Raw genomic sequence first — 19,060 nt, 5'->3', positions numbered from 1 at the left:
TGAGTGGGATGCAAGAGACAAAAATTTGGATCTCTTTTTGACTTGGTATTTACTAAATCACACATATGCAGCTACATACGTCACTGTTCTATTTTGGATAAGATAGTCAAGTCAAAATACCAGGATGGACCTGTTATAACTTAATGAACGTAACTGATATTTTATTATTAGATTTCTTATACTTTCCCCTAGATTTTCCCTAAGCATCTCGTAAGTCATCATAAACAAAAAGTGAAAACGCGAGGGTTAGGAGCAAGAAATAGATCAAAAGCAAAGTAGATAAATTTCACCACGGCAGATTTTGCAGTCTGAGTATCATAATTTAATTCAAAAATCAATTTCATTTAACAACAAATCTGTCCCAAGTGCTGGTCCAATTGAATGTATCCACATCTATTTAAAGCATTCTGGAAAGAAAAAAAAAAAAAAGAAAAAAAAGAACAAATGCACCTGTGCGAAGCACAGAGTACAGACAGTAACATTTCATTTTGGTTAAGAAGAAGCCAGTGATTAATGCCTCTGGCATTTTCCTTACTGGCTTTTAAACTCAGAATCACTGCATAACTAAATCATTTTATTCACTACATATCTATTCTGTATCCCTTTGTTACAGCATATCTTCCCTTGGCACGCAGCAGAGACAGAAGGTTTAGTCTGTTCCTCTCTACACTTCCAAATTCTTTCTTTCAGAATGCAAGGAATAGCATGCTTGGGACACACGCACTGACTTTTTATTTCTTCATGCTAGTGCACGCAAGTGCACAGACAACAGATGAAGCACTTTTCAAGCTGAGTACCCTATTAAGAAACCCTCAATGTGTTATCATAACAAAGTATGACTCAACATATTCATAGAGATTTTTTACATGGAAGACTCCAAGTGGAGCCAGACTTTTGTTTCAACATTTCCTCACACACCTGAAAAACAAAAAGCTCATTAAGGCTACTGCAAAGGAATGCTTTTTCTAAATTGAAATTTTAATATTTCACAGAGAATAAAAAGCTAGACAAATGACAGCTTTAGCTTTTGCCCTGAAGGATTTAATCATGCAAAATTCTAAGTATGGTCTTTCCTGAAATGAAAGGCTGGTTAAAACTGGTTTTCCTTCTCCTATTTCAAGTGACTGATTGTCACATTCCAGACATTTCTAGGCAATATAATTACATCATTTTATTTATTTATTAATGGAAACAGCTGTTACATCCAATATTCATGACCTCTAAGTTTTCAATATCAAGTTATTCAGCTGCTTTTTCAGTCCATCTGAGTTGCAGTGAAATGAAAATGCACAAAAGCCCAAACAGTTTTATTTCACAGTTAATGAACGCACGTATTGTTCCAAGGTAAAAAAAGAAAACACAGCTTAAAGGAAACATAGCATACGAATATTTTGGTCTTATCACTGCTTCAGTGGACTGCCAATACCTTATTCATCCCACAATGAAAACCAGCACAGTGTTCTGTTGCATAGTTCACATTACTTCCTACTAGGGTTTGATATACACAACTGTATGCATTATGTGTGAATAATTCTTAGGGACTTCATAGAAGGAAAAAAAAAAATAGGGAAAGCTCACACAGATTTTTAAATCAGAGCTCATAAATTTCTGAGGATATGTGGCAACTCATAAAAGCAGCCTCTTTTTGAGCTCCAGGGTTAGCCTATATTCTTTGGGTTTTTTCTTTGTTTCGTTTTTGGTTGTTTTGTTGTTCTGGTTTTTTTTTCTGTATAAGAAAACTTGAGTACACTTGGATAAAAGAAGAAATTTAGCATGTTTCTACAGTTAGAAAGATACTTACACAATCAAAAGAAGTCAAACAAAATCTATTACTGTTTAGTTAATACACATGGGCATTTCTCATATTAAAATTTTATCATGCTGGATACTTTACATTTCCACGATTTTCTTATATTGATGTCTTCACCTTTCCCAGCCAATAATGTGCAGCACAAATCATAAAAGCATATTTTGAATAAAATACATTGTAAACAAAACACTAAAAGAAAACTACAATTACAAAGAGTGAAGTTACCTTTAGGAACAGACTAGAAGGTTTTGGTTTCCAGTAAAAGCCACTTTGCATCTGTCAGGTCTGCATCATTTCAAGTGCTCAGTAGATGTGATAATGCTAACGTATGCTATGCAAACAACTTAAAAATAGCATGTAAAAAATACTGCCAGTTCTGCCCATCCAGAACTGGAGAAGTGGTAATTCTCTAATGTCTAAAGAAACTTCTTGGGTTATAGGCAGCACCCTCTGTTCAAGCCAACCCATATTGCACTGTCTCCCACTAACTCCATGGTCAGGCAGCTCTTTCTCTCATCTAAAGCACTGTAGAAATTGAATGTTTCTAGAGAGTATGAGTGTAAGTATTTATCAAATCAGCATATACGTAATGCATTCATGTTTCCCTAGAAACATGTATCCGCTTTACCATTGCAAGATCAAGCATTTTTGTTCGTCTTATTACACATTTTTCAAATAGACGTTAAGAAATAACTCGCACCTTACTACGATGTGTACACTGAGAGCTTTTTTTGCTCGCTTGTTTGCTCGTATTTTGCCCAAGCTGTAAGAGCAGCTGCTGAAAGTTCTCTTAGCTGTGGGAGCGCTAGATGGTGCTGCAGCACAACCACAGCTGCTGCTTTCTTTTTATTTACAAATGCAGAAGTTACGAAGAACTGTAACTAAGGACTAGGACACAGAGGCATTTTCATGTTTCTTCATTTCTTCAAAAACTCTAGCTTTCTAGACACCACATTTTCTGTGTTTTTCTCACAAGTATATTATGAAATTGAAAAAAGGGAAAGAAAATGAATGTACTTCATAAAAGCTGTACACTACACACAACACCAATATTTTTTAAACTTCTAATTTGTCCTCTTAAGGAAAGCCTTCCTATACCGTGAACCAGGAAGACAAATTACAAAGATTTTCCTACAATGCTACATGACACAAAACTTGTACCATGCAAAGCAATTGCTCTACTGGGGATGTGGTTCAATAAAGACATTTTAAATCTTTGTAGAAATAACACAAGGTACAACATTATAAATGTGTTATTTCCATTCCAAAAAAAGCAAACACTCAAATGCGTATTACTAAATTCCGTGTTTAAGTGATCTCATAGTTCAAGTGCTACCAAGATGCACAACGATGCCACATGCATACTTGTTGTACTATACCCTAAACACACATTAATTCTTAATTTTTCTGCATATAACCAAATAAAGATGCTTGATTTCATGTAACATTTTTGTTGTTAACTTTTTCAATGGCAGGCAGCCATCCATGCACTGGCTGATTTCCAGCTGCAGTTGGGCTCTGCAAGAATGAAGTCTGCTTACATGTAATCTTAAGAAAGTGCAGCCTCCAAAGTGCACCTGAAGCACTGGGCAATTTCAGTTTGATTGAGAATTGTGGAGGAATCATTGTACATTTCTACTGAATACTTGCTTCTCAACAGTCATTCAAAACTACCAACATTAATTTATCTCCTTTTTGTAAGTGTTAATAGCTCTATTTCTTAACTGAAGGACAAGGTATTCCAAGAAAAGCCACATTCATTCTGTTGTAGTCCCTAATAAGGGAAGATGCAATATAAAGCTTAAAAACTCCATTAAAGTCAGCAAGACTGGATTCTAGTAACACAGGCCAGTGTGTGAACACACAGCCAACTCTGACCAGCTGATTTGCTGTGGGAACACACCACAATCACACAAGAAACTCTGAAGCAAAAGCAAGTCCTAAGCTCTAATTTTTTTTTTCTTTTAATGTATTAAAGATCTTAAATAATTTTCTATTTGCATTTCTGTGGTCACAGAAATAGGAGTCAAAAAGTCTGTGAGAGGGAAACATGGCCCATCCACAGAGAATGGCACTGTCCTCCACTCCCCTGCTTTATTTCTGATGTAGGAAGTGATCCTTAAACACATGTTCTGGCAGGTTACTGCCCTCTGCACAGGTCATGGCATTGGTCCATGCAAGGAAAGAAAGAAAACTACTTTTTGAAATGGCAATTCAGTACAGTAGCTGATGACTCAGCAATGTGTTTCAGTGAAGGACAAGCAGGAAAAAAAAATGAAAAAGGACAGGAATCAGATGGGAACTTTGAAAGAGGAAAATTGTGAGAGAAAGAGACTAAGCAGAAAGCAAGAAAACAGAGGAGGCTGAAAAATAAATCTAGTAATGCAAAGAAACTGCTTTGCAACTTCTACAAAACCCTTGAGCTGGTCCACATTAATCCTGTGTATTCTTTTGAAGAGAGGAAAAAATACTTCACCTGTTTCTAGAATACCTGTATAAAGTGAGTTATTTCCCGTTAACTTCTCAAGCAACCTTTAAAATAACAGAAAGCTATGTTTTGAAAACACAGTAGCAAAATGCAACTGACAATTAAAAACTAGTGCAAAATTCATAAATCAGTCCCAACTGTAAGCGTAAAACAGAACAGTGATTTAAATTGCAGCAGAAATCAGCATGAAGTCTTTCTAGCCAGATTGTAAGTTAGATGCTGTATTTATTCCTTAGCATTAAAAAATTAAAAATAGAAAGAAAGCAGTTGAGAAAGAGATGTAATAATTGTTTCATTTATAAATAAGATCCGGAAAATGTGGAAGAGTTTTGAGTCAGGACCTTGCACATCTCGGATGAAAAGAAAAAGTATTTCACTTCAATTGTAGTGTGGTAAAAAAACATGCTTTCCACATTTCTTACTTATTCTACTTGAAGTTTGAAAAATAATATAGCACTGTGAGTTCTTTGCCTTTGAAGGAAAACAATGCTATACTCAACCAGAGATGCAATATTCCTATTGTGAAAAGACATTGGCTCCTTTCCTTTGTATGCTTTCCTGTTTAACTCCACATTAATTCCTTACACTGAACTGCTGATTGAGATTCATAAATAACATAGAGGTTTGAACTACTCTTTGAAGAGAAGATAGTATTTGTGTGGTTTCATATGCAAGAATCAAATGAGGCTACACACTGTGTAATATTTGCTAATGTAATGCAATGTGTCAAAAGTATCCGCTGCAGGATATGATGTGAAAAAAACAAGTACAAGAGTTCCCATAGCTGATAGTGGAATTAAAATCAATGTGTAACAAATTGTTTTCTGTCCACAACTAAAAGGCATCTGAACTTTCAGGAAGTTCCTGAAAGAATTCTTGATGATCTCACTAAATATATATTTTCTCCAGAGGTTTCATTACATCTCTAAGCATCACCATATGAACATTTTCACAAGCACAGTAAATGCAGCTATCAGCTCTTCTTGACGGGAAGGGGTGGGGTCCAGCTTCTTCAAACTCCACAAGGAATTATTTGGCTCAGATCACTTCCTAGCCTCTGTGTATGCCCCACTGAAGGAATGCCTTAATTCTTCAGTACTTAACAATTAGTCCTACAGTTGCTCTGCTGCACTACTTCACTGCTGTTCTCTTTACACTGAATCATCTGTTTCTTTGAAATTTTTAAACTTTATATTTCAAGTCATTTTATCATTATTACTTAACTCTGAATGGCAAAAGGAGTGTTCAAAGCACAAGACAGCTCAGACACTGCTATGCCTATTCAAGTCATCCTTGGAAATATCCCTCCTCCTTTTACTGTAAGTTTAATGACGCGATGATTCTTGTAAATGTACAGATTGTGAAATTTATACATTTGCCTAAAATCCTAGACCTAATTAACTTTTCTAGCCATCCTTGCTTTTAAAAAATAAAGCCCCAAAATAACAGTTGAAGAGCAAATAAGAAAATTCAGTTTAGTATTTCAACTCTATGATTTTAGATCATAGCTGGCTCAGATTTTGCAAACTTCCATTTGATGATTTTATCTTCTCGTTGCTGAACAGTGCTAGGATATCATAATAAATTCCAGTAATATCTTTCACAGGAGATGATGAAGTGGTTTATAAGCCACTCTGTTCATTCTACGCAATTTAAGAGCTTTAAAAAAAAAAAAAAAAAATCAATTCTGTCCCTATTATTCTAGAAGTTATTCTGATACTTCTAAAGTACCCAGACATGCAGATACTTTACATCACTTATAATGTAACATTACTCCTTGAGTACAATTCTTACTTTCCCAAAAAATATTAGTGATATTGTCAAGTCAGACATTTTTATTCTGTCACTGTACTAAATAGACACATAGGGAATAGAATAGCCCTCAATATCTTATGAAGAACAAGAGACCGGTTATTGAATAACAGCTCAGCTTGTGGCAAAATGCAAGCACAGAGATCTTAAAAATAGAGATAGATAAAATTATGTTGTAAATTCAGTAGGATCAAACACTTTAGGATAGATAAATAAGAAGATTTTTGGAAAAAAAAAAAAAGATGAATGAGGAATAAGTGGATACGCAAATACTGAGGTAGTAGGGGCACTGAATTTTTTTAATTGTATTGTAAACATGCTATATATATGTACATATTTATGCATGTACATGCCCCTAACAACTAGAAAAAATATTTCAGAAAGTTTGATCAGATTGGAAATGTGAATATAAAATCATCAACTTCTCGCAATTTACTATATAAACTCTTACCATATAAACAAATCTAAAGAACCTATTCCACAGAAAGATTACTTGCTTTCTTGCTTTTTGAATATATATACAATTTCTGCTCAGAAGCCCATGTACTGAACAGAACAAAACAGATAAATGACACTACCCAAAGGAAATACTGTATGTAGTAGCTTGATTTAAGTCCTTCCTGACATTTTTAATCATGGATAAGGGCAGATGAAGTTTTAAGGGCAAATGAAGATAGAAAAGCAATATCGTTCACTGAAAGTTGCAAGATGCATTCTTAGATTACGTAGATTATGAAAAATGCATTTAGTACACAATGGGAAAGGGAACTCAGAACGTACTAGTAGATTAAGTGAACTTTTATATTTTGTGAGAACTTCTGAAAGGTCTGTTAGAGTTTTGGAGTGCTATGACATTTAATGTAGTGCTGCTGTTATGCCTTCTGTGTTATATGTTTTTCCCAAAGAGAAACACATCCAAAAGAAAGAAAAAACACAACAAAAACCATTCTGGCTCCACAAAAGCTATTATCTTCCTCTGGAGAGACACCTACAGGGAGAGAGCATGCATAAAGATTTTAGGGATGGGATTGGTGGCTATGAATTTCTCATTTTACTCACTGTTTCTGCTCATTCTGCTGTAAATGGTTCAGCTCCTGTTCAAAAAGGAAGCTGCTTCTCCTGTCTCTGATTCCACACAATTTTACTAGTGACAGTTGCGTGGAAGGCATTGAAATAATTAGATCAAATTTTTTGCATGTATGTATGCAACAATGCTAATGCTTCCTTACATACAACTCAGGGAAGCATAAAACAACCCAGTAAAAAAAATAAAAAAATCCAGCTGTATTTACAACCTTTTCCAGAAAAGATAGTATTACACCAACACCATCAGTCAGACATCAGCCTGCCCCTGTGCTTTTGTCCAGACTTGCCGCCCAGTTCTATTTGTTAGATGCAAGACACAAGGCCTCCAGAAGATTTGGAGCAACTCTTAAGAAAACCTCAGGGCTCAGCACAGCTCCCACTGACGTGGGGTGTGGGTAAAGGACACAGTAACTCCATCCTTTGGAAGGCGCTCATACACAGCACAATCACAGTGTTGGAACTGGGAAAACAGTCAATGCCATGGAAAGAAAATATGTGGGAAATGGGGCACAGTATGAGTATGCTCATTCTTAGGGCAACAGCTCTAAAGCGTAAACACGGAAATAAAGATACAGAATTTACCTTTCCCAGGTAAATAAGCCACTTCGTGTTGCGGTGCTTACTTATCAGTTGTGAGATTTTGCTTGATTTACACAATTCACAGAAGGTTCTTTACTGGTTAGCTATACAGAAAGGGATTTTCTTCTGAGGGAGAATTCAATTAATTTAACAGGCAAATACCCAAAATAAAAAAATTACAAACTAATGGAATTCATTTATGCTTACTGAAATTCAAGTGTGTCACATTACTGAAACACTCACATTGTATTTCTGACATTCAGACAGCAGTCATTCTATCATCTGAAATTTCTTCTGCCAACTCCTTCATTATAAATGTTCATCAGAAAATTCTGACAACAAAGCAAACTGAAGAATTCCCTACATTTTGGCAATTTTCTGTGCCTGTTTTTTGGCTGCTCCCTTAAGCATATTATAGTTTTCTTAAATACCTATTATAAGTTACATATAAATTAAATTGAAAAAGCAACAAACCCTGCCTGTATGATCTCAAGAAATATGTCCACAAAGCCTACTAAAGTATGTAAAGAAAAAAAAAAAAAAAGTGTGAATATAATAGCTCACTACATAGATCAGAAATAAATGCACATTATGAAAGAGAATAATATCCTTCCTTCTAAATTTTATACAGTCTCAAACTAATCCTCAAGAAATAAATCACCAGCAAAATTTAGGTAGCAGCGCTTTTTGTGTGCTTACATTTTTATACATATTTAGTTATAAGCGTATTTATTAAATCGATTATTTCGATCACCATTGGTAAAAATTGGCATTCTTAGTTTCAAAAGCAAACAATATAGTAACACTGACTTAATTTTACAAGCTGTCATTACTAACTTATACCTTCAAGATAATATTGATTTTTTTTTTTCTGGCAAATCTAGGCATCAGCAGTCTAATTCTCAGAATGTAGGCACATACTAAAGAACAAAATATAGTTCTCAGGAAGTTTTAGTTATTTTGCACAACGGCTTCACATGCAACATTTTTCATCATATTTAGAACTATTTATATAATTACATCCAGTAAACATTTGTGTTTGCGTGAGATAAGTGGGGAGAACAAAGAAGACTAATAGGTAACATCTGCGCAGAAATTTGATATTTACTGTAGTATTTCTCTAGTGACCATGGGCAGAATACATTAGATCATGTTTCTAAAGCTTATACTAGCATATTTTAACACAGAAGCAATAAGAAGTGGGAAGACAATCATAGTATTTGATCAAAGTGCACTCATTTTTTCATTGCTTAAGTCCAAATAAGTTCTGTAACAAATATAGATACCTGAATGATAGTAAGCTTTGTAAGTTTGAGTACTGTTTTTCTTCTTTGGTTGGTTTTCTGTGTTTTTTTGTTGTTGTTGTTCATTTGGGTTTGTGTTTTTGTTTGTTTGTTTATTTTTTAATAGCAGACATTTCAAACCAGATAAAGGAACAGAGTGGCTTATCAGTTAAGACTACTGCCAATTCTGGCAAGTCTACAACAGAAGAAATAGATATGTTATCACAAGCATCAGAATAATATGGCCACTGAGAAGCATCAAACCAAGGTGAGAAGAAGAAACAGCCCCCTTTCTAATGTCAGAGAAAGACAAGAGGTAGATGAAGTATTCCAGCGATGCTACTAGAATAAAAGGAAATTACATTTTTGCCCTTTTACGGGTCACCATAAAGACGCAATAAAGGTCAGAGTTCCTAATTATAAGAAATTGAAAAGGTCACTATAAACAATTTTGAAATTCTGATTTTTAAAAGAAAATGATACGGATAATCTGTTGAAAGTACTCATAAAAGTATTTTGGTCCAGCCTTCCCTATTTATTCAATAAAAACAGTAAAGTTTAATATTATTTACACAATAAAAGCCTACTAAATTCCATATAACAGTATAAGAGAGAAATACTCTCATTTTATAATTTTTTTAAATGTTTGTAATGGAACAAGTACAACAAAGGAATAAACTGTATCTAATTGCAGATGCATAAGAAACAAATGTCTTCTAATATCTTGGTAATTCTTTAAACTCATCTCTTATCAAGAATTAAAGTATGAAGAGAAAAACAACTAAAAATTCTTTGGCCCCATAAGTGGAAACAGAGGTGGCAAAAGGATAATGGCTACATGCCATTTGACTGCTATCCAAAGAAAATCACGTTGTGAGGAATTTGGAGGAAAGGCAGAAGATCCAGTAAATAGATGTTTGTAGTTGGTGAGGGATCCTGGAAACAGAATGTCTGGAATCTTTTTATTTGGAAAGAAAAGATCAATGTCCTGTAAACATCTAAGACATTAGGATAGCACAGAACGTGCTTACCTGTTTATATGGCAACAGAAGGTATGTTCAAACCATATGTATGGCAGAGAACTACTTTGCTCCACAATAAGTTGACTTCTCACATACAAAAGTTTATATCTGATTATCCAAAATGACACTGCAAGCAAACTGAGATTTTTTCCTAAGCAATCAGTAAAATAATCAGTGAAATGAAACACTAGAACCTTCCCTGAGATGTTTAAGGAATATACAGAATAAGCAGAAGAATGGCAAGATGGATCCAAGTCAGACGCCAGGAGGATTCCAAGAGGACATTTTCTGTAAAAGCAAGAACATGCAGAATAAAATAGCAAAATGGATCATGAAACTATCCCAGCAGATGCTGAGGACAGAGTGCAGACTTCTAGATTTGCTTGCAGTAAAATCACAATTTTCTTAATCTCTTTTACAAATATTTGGTAACAATTGGCCACAGCTTCATTGAATGTGTCAGAGAGACGAAAATGAATCTCGGCACAGCTCAAGTTAAGAGTGATGATCAGACAAAAGGCTAATATAAGGCACTCCAGACCCTGGAGAGTTATGATGCATCTACTATACTGAAATGCTCATGTGAAGCTGAGCTTTCCAGGAAATTTCCCAAGGGATGATAAAAGACAAGTGTCCCACTCATGCTGCTTGGCTTGTTCTGAGAGAAGGCATTGCAAAAGTTAGAGAAATATTTTTTTCAAAGGATCAGCTAATAAAGCTCTAAGTCATGCAACAAATAGATAGACAGGAAAAGCTCAAATTCCCAGGAAAACAACCACAAAAAGAAACAGAACTCCTGATTGCAAAAAGAGCACAAGCACAGACATATCTGCAGTAGGAATCCGAGTAAATCTTCATGAGAGGGATTACCTGAGATTTACAGAGATTTATTATTATTATTATTTAGGAAAAACAAATGAATAGCAAGTCTGCTAAGGGCTAGATCATCAAACCAGCCCTTCACCACAAAAGCCAGCTGAGAGCCAGACAGAAGAGATATCTGAAGCAAATAGGAAACTGCATGAAAATGCCATTTCACCTTTGCTAGCTGAGAAAAACAAACAATGGAAAAAATGTCATATGGACACAGTGTAAAAATTACATTCAGAAGTTACAATATTATAGGCTTTTATCCTGTGTTTATATCATTCATTTTTGTCAAAGAAAGTTTGTTAAATCTGCAGATGACAACAATGTGTGCATTAAGGGGAGATGCTTCTGGAACACATCAGATTATAAGTCTGGAATCAAAAAAATCACAGATGCACTAGAGTTAAGGTGTGGGGAGAATTAAAAAATAAAAAAGTTCAAAGTACAAAGACAAAATCCTACATGTGAAGTTGTACAGATAACACTGATAAGAAATTACAAAGTGCCATAGAGGAACTTGGGAGTTACAAGGAATCACAAGCTGAATATGAATCAATCATCTCCTGCTGTCGTGAAAAAAGAAAATACTAAATTGGGGCACACCATTTGAAAGATATGTGAAACACTTTTTCCAGTCTATGCAGTAGCAGTAAAGCCTCACAATGAGCTCTGTGTCCAGCATGGGCACATCATTTCCAGAAAGACACAGATCAGCTGGAAGGTATACCTCAGAGAAGTGAGAATTATTATAGCATTAAAAAGAAGGAAAAAAAAAAGAAAAAAAAAAAAAGAAAAAAAAAAAGAAAAAAAAGAAAAAAAAAAAAAAAAAAGAGTATCTGTATGAAGTTAGATTTTTTTTTTTCCCAATATTATAATAAAATGGTTCATTTGGAAGGAACCTACAAACATGACTGAGTCCAACCGCCTGACTCTTTCAAGGCCAGCCAGAAGTTAAAGCATATTATTCAGGGTGTTCCAAAAGCCTCCTTGAACACCATTCTTTCAATCTAAGCCACAGATCAAGAACTCAACGTTCCAAGCACTGGGCAAGCACAAAATAACAAGACTATCCCTAACCATTAAGAGCAAACAGAAAAATCTATTAAAAAATAATAGAGGGGATACTAGAGAAAAATGCTTATGGATGTTCTGTAGATTGCCTAAGATGTTGAATCCTTTAGTTATATTTTTGAAGTTATTTTTGGGTTAAATGAAAAGACTTACTTTTGAGGTTAAACTGGACCAAAAAGAAACTTTCAACAGCTCTAAAATAAGAGGTTAAATCAAAAGGAACTTTTCACCTCAGACACTAGAAGTGACCACATTATAACGTGAAACTAATTCCTGAAATCAATCAGTGTAAAAATTAGACTAATGTTAGATCTAATCTGCTTTGAGATAGGATCACACATTAGGAACTACCTCTTGCCATGTTTATAATAGAGCAGTTTTATACTAACGGTACAAAAAAAAATTTTGCATGCAGACCGATTATTTCCATGTATGTATATACGTCGGTAGCTCTGAAAATAATGCCTATTTATTTCTGCTGAAAATACAACAGCTAAAAAAAGCAAAATAATGCTATTTGATAAAGCAAATTCTCATCTACAAAACAGTTTTTCAACTTAGTCACCGCAATTAGCTATGCATTTTTGCCAGCCATGAAAAACTGCCTGCATGCTGTGCTCATAGAACTCTGCATGGCCATCTGGAACATAGCTTGTCTTTCACATTGCTATTGCCACTGCTGAAACACACCACCCATCATCTCAGTGTGCTCACGTCCATTCTCTAGTCTCTATAAACATTTAGCGAATGTCAATTAATGTCAATAGGTACAATTTTTTATGCATGGAGGAATTCAGTTCCACACCTTTGCTTCATATTTACTTTTCTGTCAGATGCTGTTTTGTCAGATTGCCCCTCTGCTGCCATCTGTCACTCGACAACAATATGTAACAGAATATTGTCAGGAAGGCTCAATCTGTATTTCCATACCACCAACATCTGCCTCTGACATCATGGGCCAACATAATAAAATAGGAGGCATTACTTTCAGTGAAGCCCTCGTATATATTAATTACATATTCATGCATATATGAGATGTTAGTACTTCACCGTTTACAATGGGAAGAATGGATAAGGCTTATGCTCATTGTGCTGGTCATAAACCTAACATATAAAAAACTCTTATGTTACTGTTCAATTTAGTAACATTAATTTGTAAATGTGCTGACTTCATCTGATGACTGCATTATAATTACTTTTATTCCATTTACTGAAAATATTAATCATGGCAAACGAAACAGCCTGGAGAAAATAGCTTTTTTCGCGATGCACTCACAGTTATTGATGTCAGTTATCCTCAGATGCAATGAGATAACTACATCCATGTTGACCACTTTTCCTCCTTCCTGAACATGTTACTTGCCTCCAAATAAAGCATGAATTACCATATTGCTCCATTTATCATGCACACTTGAGACTCTAGGCTCTGGAAATCTTTTAACTAAAGCTCTAGAAATACTTAACATCAGCAATTGTTAAGTGATGTAATGCAAGAGGATACAACGATAGAGAGTTTGAAATATTTCTAAAGCATTTCTATGGTACTTGATTTTACAGATTGTTATTTCTTTCTTGCCTGTACAGAGCTTAAAAGGCAAGAAAGTTACAGATTTTTTTTCCTAATGTCTCTGTTAACAATTGTTGGGGCTTTTTACTGCTATTCCAGATCTTTTTAGAAAATAATTTTTATAGTCAACGGAAACAATAATATCAAATATTTCAAAAATGTCTTAAAATGCAAATCATTATAGAAAAAGAGAGCTTCTCTGCGAGTCCAAGGTCTGTACATGCATTGTTTATTTATTACAGCCTCAGTCCCAGCACTCGTCACTGGCTCACAATTGTGATAACGGTGCATAATTGAGATTCTTATGTGTTATTCTTCTGCCCTTTTCAAAAGTTGCATTAACCAGGTCCTTTCCTAGCCCTGAACAACCCCTAGGTGATACAGCAACTGCTAACACGGAAAAAAAAGCCACCATTAGGAATGCATTTTAAGAAGTACTGTTGAAAATGCTACTTAACTTCTAAGAAGAAAACTGTAAGGGATGCTCTTAATTCACTGACTTCCATTTGGAAATAAAACATCTTCTTGAATGCATGAGGGTGAATAGTATGCACGGAACAATCTGATTACCAGCTGGCACAGGTCAGTTCTATGTGTACTCTGAGCTGGCCTGAAGCAGTGCGCAGATGATATCCACAAGCTTCCCGGCTCTTCAGTTTCAGCTGAGCTCCAATGTTAATTTGGCCATAAGCAAACTCAGATCAGTGCAACACAAAGTCCAGCAAGATTCTCAATATTTGCTTGTAGAAATACTTTTTAGACATATTCTCTTAGAGTCTACTGAATTTTGTAGACATAGGCCAGCACACGCTCAAAGACTAGCAAAGTCTACCCCAATTTTCTCAGAAAAAATGGCATGAGCATAGATCATAAAGAACTCAAGACTGATTACAGTACAACTGCTCTTCAGATAATGCTCATACACAGAATTGTATTTTAAGACAGCTTAAAGCCTCAGTCCAAAAATAAACATAAATAAAATACCATTGTGCTGAGTATGAAGGAAAACTATGTTCACATAAACAGGCCTCAGAATACACAGCTCTGAAGACAGCTCAGTCTGAAGAGTGAACATTTGCTTACTATTTTTGGAGGCTGTTTGCTTCCTTCAAAAGCATGTTTAGTGTGCTGCAATAAATCCAGCCATGCAAATGAACATGCACAAAAGTTCCAGAGAATATTTGTTTGAATTTTGTTCTGAATTTTCATTGAATTGTTGAAAAAAAATTAGATTTGGGATCAAGAGAGCTATAATTATTTAAACAGACTTAATTTCAGTTGATGAGTTGATGGAAGAAAGATTTAACAAAAAAAAAAAAAACCCACAGATTTTTAAATTCCATTTTATTTCCAAATCTAGTCTCACTAATGCATTTTTTTGCTGAAAAAAAAGTGATTGAAAAGTGACTGTCACTATTCATATCTTATCACTTCTTATTGCTTACTATGAGTAAGAGATTTAAAATTATATATATTTACTGTTTGTACGTAGTCCTATCTAAGTTCAGCCTTGAACATAACCTCCTTGTGACTGAGAGCCCAGGCATTAGACCTATGCTCTTTTTATCCTACTGCTTCAAGTTTCAAGTGAGTAGCCATACTTATTAGGAAACAGATTTTGGAGTTTTATGAACTTAAGCTCATTAAAATCAAAGAGAATATTTCTGGATATTTTCAAGATAACTGATTAAATGTCTTTTAATGCTTTATTTGCTTCTCTTAGAGTGTGAATGTATTCATTTACATGGTTATGGCTGCTGAATCCAGTGATAAGTAATGTAAAAAAAAAAAAAAAAAAAAAGTATGAGAACGATTCTCCTTTCTTTCTCCCTGAAAGAGATTGGTCTATTTTTTAACAAAAGCTGCCAGGTATGATACAGCAATTATGAAAAGGCCTTTTGTTTACTTTGTCAGCAGCAAACCTTAAGAAACCACCTTCATGTAAAAGTGTGCAATGTTAAATTCATCCTACCTTTAGCTGTACTAGATGCACATCCACATGCCTGCTATCCGAGTCTTGCTGGACAGAATAAGTCAGATCCCTGACTCTTTCAGATGTCATTCGAAGCCATGTCTCGATTTCTGGCAAGTGAAGAACAATCTTCCAATCAGCCCCAGTGTGTAGAGGAGGCGGCTTGTCATATTGCTGGCCAGAATCAAGCTCTTTCATGACATCCTCTTCCCCATCTCCATCTACTGTAGGAGTCATGTTTATAAGCATGGGAGAAGCATCAGATGGCATGGGGTCCAGATCTTGTGTTCTCATAGGAGAGAGTGCTACATCCATGGCTAACACAGGAAAGTTTAAAACATAATTCTTTAATATATGTCTGTAAGGACAAAAAAAAAAAAAAATTAGAGACTGCTGTTATGAGACCATATTTACAATAAGAAAAACCCAAGCATTCAGTAGAGTAGAAGTAAATGGAAAATTCAGAGAGGTATTATCATACCTCTCAAATAAATCCTTCAAGTTGCAAATCCAACCGACAAGTTTGAAAATGAACAGATTTTTCAAATTAACTTTCATAATTAGAACAAACAACTTCCTTAAGAAAAATAACATTAGCACATTTCTCCCACCATCAGCTTGGAAATGACAGCTTTTATTCACGAAAAAATCGTGCAGACTTTCTACAATACAAACATAAATAAACTGAATGTCCACGAAGTTACTAAAATCTACAAATTAACAAGGGTCTCATATTTGTAAATTAGCACATATTAGTACATATTACTTGGCCTGAAAGTTATGACTAAACAAAATATATCTCAGGTTTTATGAAATTTATTTTGGCAATTGCCTACTCAACTAATGGTCATTTACAATAAAAATTTTGACAGTGTCCTAGTTTTATCAGTATTCCACATCATAACATCATGTGACAGCGTAGAGACACTGCCCTGCAGAGCTGTGTTTCCCATTTATCTCCAGCAGTCTCATGTGAGTTTTAGCTCTCCAAGGGGAAGATACACTGGGATGCACAGCATTTGTAGGCAGACTTCAGTTTTGAAATTTAAATTCTTGTAGTTTTGTTAGATTAATAACTGTTGCAATACACAAATCTCTATCAAAATATATAGATAAGAATTCTATACGTAAGTGTCAAAATGCATACCTAAAAAAGTCTTTCTATAGGAGTGACTAGTCTCTTCTCACTGGTGACAAGACAAGGGGAAATGGCCTTAAGTTGCACCAGGGTAAGTTTAGGTTGAATATCAGGAAAAACTTTTGAAAGGGTTGTTAAGCACTGGAATAGGGAGGTGGTAGAGTCATCATCCCTGACTGTGTTTAAAAACTGATTGGATGTGATGCTCACGGACATGATTTAGCAGAGGGCTGTTAGTTAGAGTTGTATGGTTAGGTTGCGGTTGGATTCGATGATCTTGAAGGTCTTTTCCAACCTGACTGATTCTATGATTCTATTCTATGATTCTATGACTTCATTGAAGTCCTAGATCTTTATGTTTTCAGCATAGATTTACAATGTTCACTGGAAAAAGGAAAACATTTTGCTCTGTTCCTCTTCCTCTGTAAGCTCTAGCTACATGTAGAAGGCTGCAGTAGACCTTACACCCAAGGAAAAATAAGAATACTTAACAGCATGTTGTCAGACTTAGAGCTAAGTACCTAAAGATCTATGAAAACTTTAATTCAGTAGGAGATGCAATTTCAGAAAAATTCAAATTTGATACATTAGAAATACTTTAATTACATTTTAGCAACTTTTGCTTGCATCTCCATAGTGCTTAGATCACAAAACAGAGGATGTAGTCATACAGCTATTACTTTGGGCAACATCCCAAGTTTTTTATGGGTGATTGAAGACTACAGTTTTGTTTTTAGCATAACAGCAATAAGACAGCAGAAAAAACACCAGTGATTTTCACTACTAAATAAACTACGCTGTATTGAGTTATATTCCTAAATATTTCAGGTAGACTCATGACAACTCCTGCAGAAAGTGAGTACCAAGGAAGCACCCCGGCATCAGTCTACTTCTCATAGTTTAGAACTGGGGGGAGGGAGAGAGGGGAGAAGGGAAAAAAAAAGACATTTACTTATGCTTGATTTTAGGGCCTATCGTGCTCCTATTTAGTAATTTATCTTCTGCACACCTATCACTTCCTCAAAAAAATATTTGAAACTGCTCTCAAGCTGGTTAATATTAATTTAGCACTTCAGAACAAAATTTTCTATCCGTGCAATCAAAGGAAAGAACGAAAAATTTAAATCACTCTCAGTGTCTGCTGCACAATTTCCAACTCCTTCAGCTCAATTTTGTAAAATGCTTCAGAATAAGAATGTGTCAAACAAAAAGCTTTATAGAAAGACTGCATAATATTAATGTTTCAGGATACTGAGCATCTCTCACATTCATCTCTTTTCACATCCCTTGTTTTTCAACTTGAATACTGCAATTCAATGTTGCCATACATACCCCAAATATATTTTGTTAGACAAAATTCTATCTGAAGACATTTTCCCTTAAATATTGTTGCTCATAGCTCAGTTTTATAGCATATAAATGAACTGTTTCATCAGGTAAAAATATCTTATTTTAGACATATTCTTTACATGAATTCCTCTCTCAAAAAGTGACGTTACAGTGAAGTGGATATAGTCTTTATTTTGATATGTTTGCCACCAATAGGTTAAACAAGTCCACCAACAAAACAGTTGGGCTCAAATCACTAAATGATGCAGAAACACAGAAAGTACAGCACTTGTTTAGTGTGTGTGTGAAAAAACTACAAAACCCACTGGCACTCTGCAAGAGTTTTTCTAACATGACTCAGCACTAGCAAGGACATTAAGGCAATTAGCAAACAGAAATTAAAGCATGCTGTTGAAGAAGCAAACAAAAGACAGCCCATGAGGCATGCAGAGCACAGCTCCAGCTCTAATGCAGTGCATTCGCAACCAGCACCCGCCCCAAACCTGCTGACCTGGGTGCTTTTACGATCGTTCAACTTTAGCTCACCAGCATTACAGCTATACCTCCTTAATCATAGTCACTCTTAGAGTCAAGTTCTTTAAGGCTTTTCTCTCTGCCAGATAATACAGCAAGTTGCAGCACTTCAAGAAAATGAGAAAGAATTTGAAAATAGAAAACCCAGTACGGTCTCTTAAAAAACAAACAAACAAACAAAAAAAAACTTACAAAGGTGCTACAACACACTGCCTACTAATTATCAAGGTCTGGGGCACCTTTAAAAAAAAGCCTACACATGCTTGAAAGGAGAAACCGTCACAGCTAGAAGCAACTGAGCCGGAACACCAGCAAGCAGACTGATTAGTACGCAGACTCAAGATATCGCTTCCTGGCAGAATAAAAAGGCACTGTCATACAGCTCTGGTGCAGACAAGGCAAACAAAAAGCTCCTCCTGCTCCCTCCAAAAACTGAGCACAGAAACTCATGGCTTCCCTGGAAGACTCCCGAAACCAGGGACTAGAGCAGGCCCCTTCC

General features: G+C 35.3%; 1 protein-coding gene across 7 annotated transcripts in view; it reads right to left on the bottom strand.

Moving 5' to 3' along the window:
- The window catches only part of AKAP6 (A-kinase anchoring protein 6), a 273,752-nt gene that overhangs the window by 210,794 nt on the left and 43,898 nt on the right, over nucleotides 1-19,060 (bottom strand). For 2 of the 7 annotated variants that reach the window (XM_085225176.1, XM_085225175.1), the window contains exons 1-2: nucleotides 18,539-18,808; nucleotides 15,561-15,918 (exon numbers count right to left, since the gene is read on the bottom strand). In XM_085225176.1, the coding sequence (XP_085081302.1) occupies nucleotides 15,561-15,875 (315 nt within the window). In that variant the 5' untranslated portion in view covers nucleotides 15,876-15,918; nucleotides 18,539-18,808. Of the gene's footprint in view, nucleotides 1-2,035; nucleotides 2,102-15,560; nucleotides 15,919-18,538; nucleotides 18,809-19,060 lie in introns of those variants that run through there. The other 5 variants (XM_085225172.1, XM_085225173.1, XM_085225171.1 and 2 more) reach the window with 4 other exon arrangements.

Source organism: Meleagris gallopavo, chromosome 5 (assembly GCF_905368555.1).
Source record: "Meleagris gallopavo chromosome 5, MGAL_WU_HG_1.1, whole genome shotgun sequence".
NCBI classification, from domain to species: domain Eukaryota; kingdom Metazoa; phylum Chordata; class Aves; order Galliformes; family Phasianidae; genus Meleagris; species Meleagris gallopavo.
This window is presented reverse-complemented; position numbering and strand designations above follow the sequence as displayed.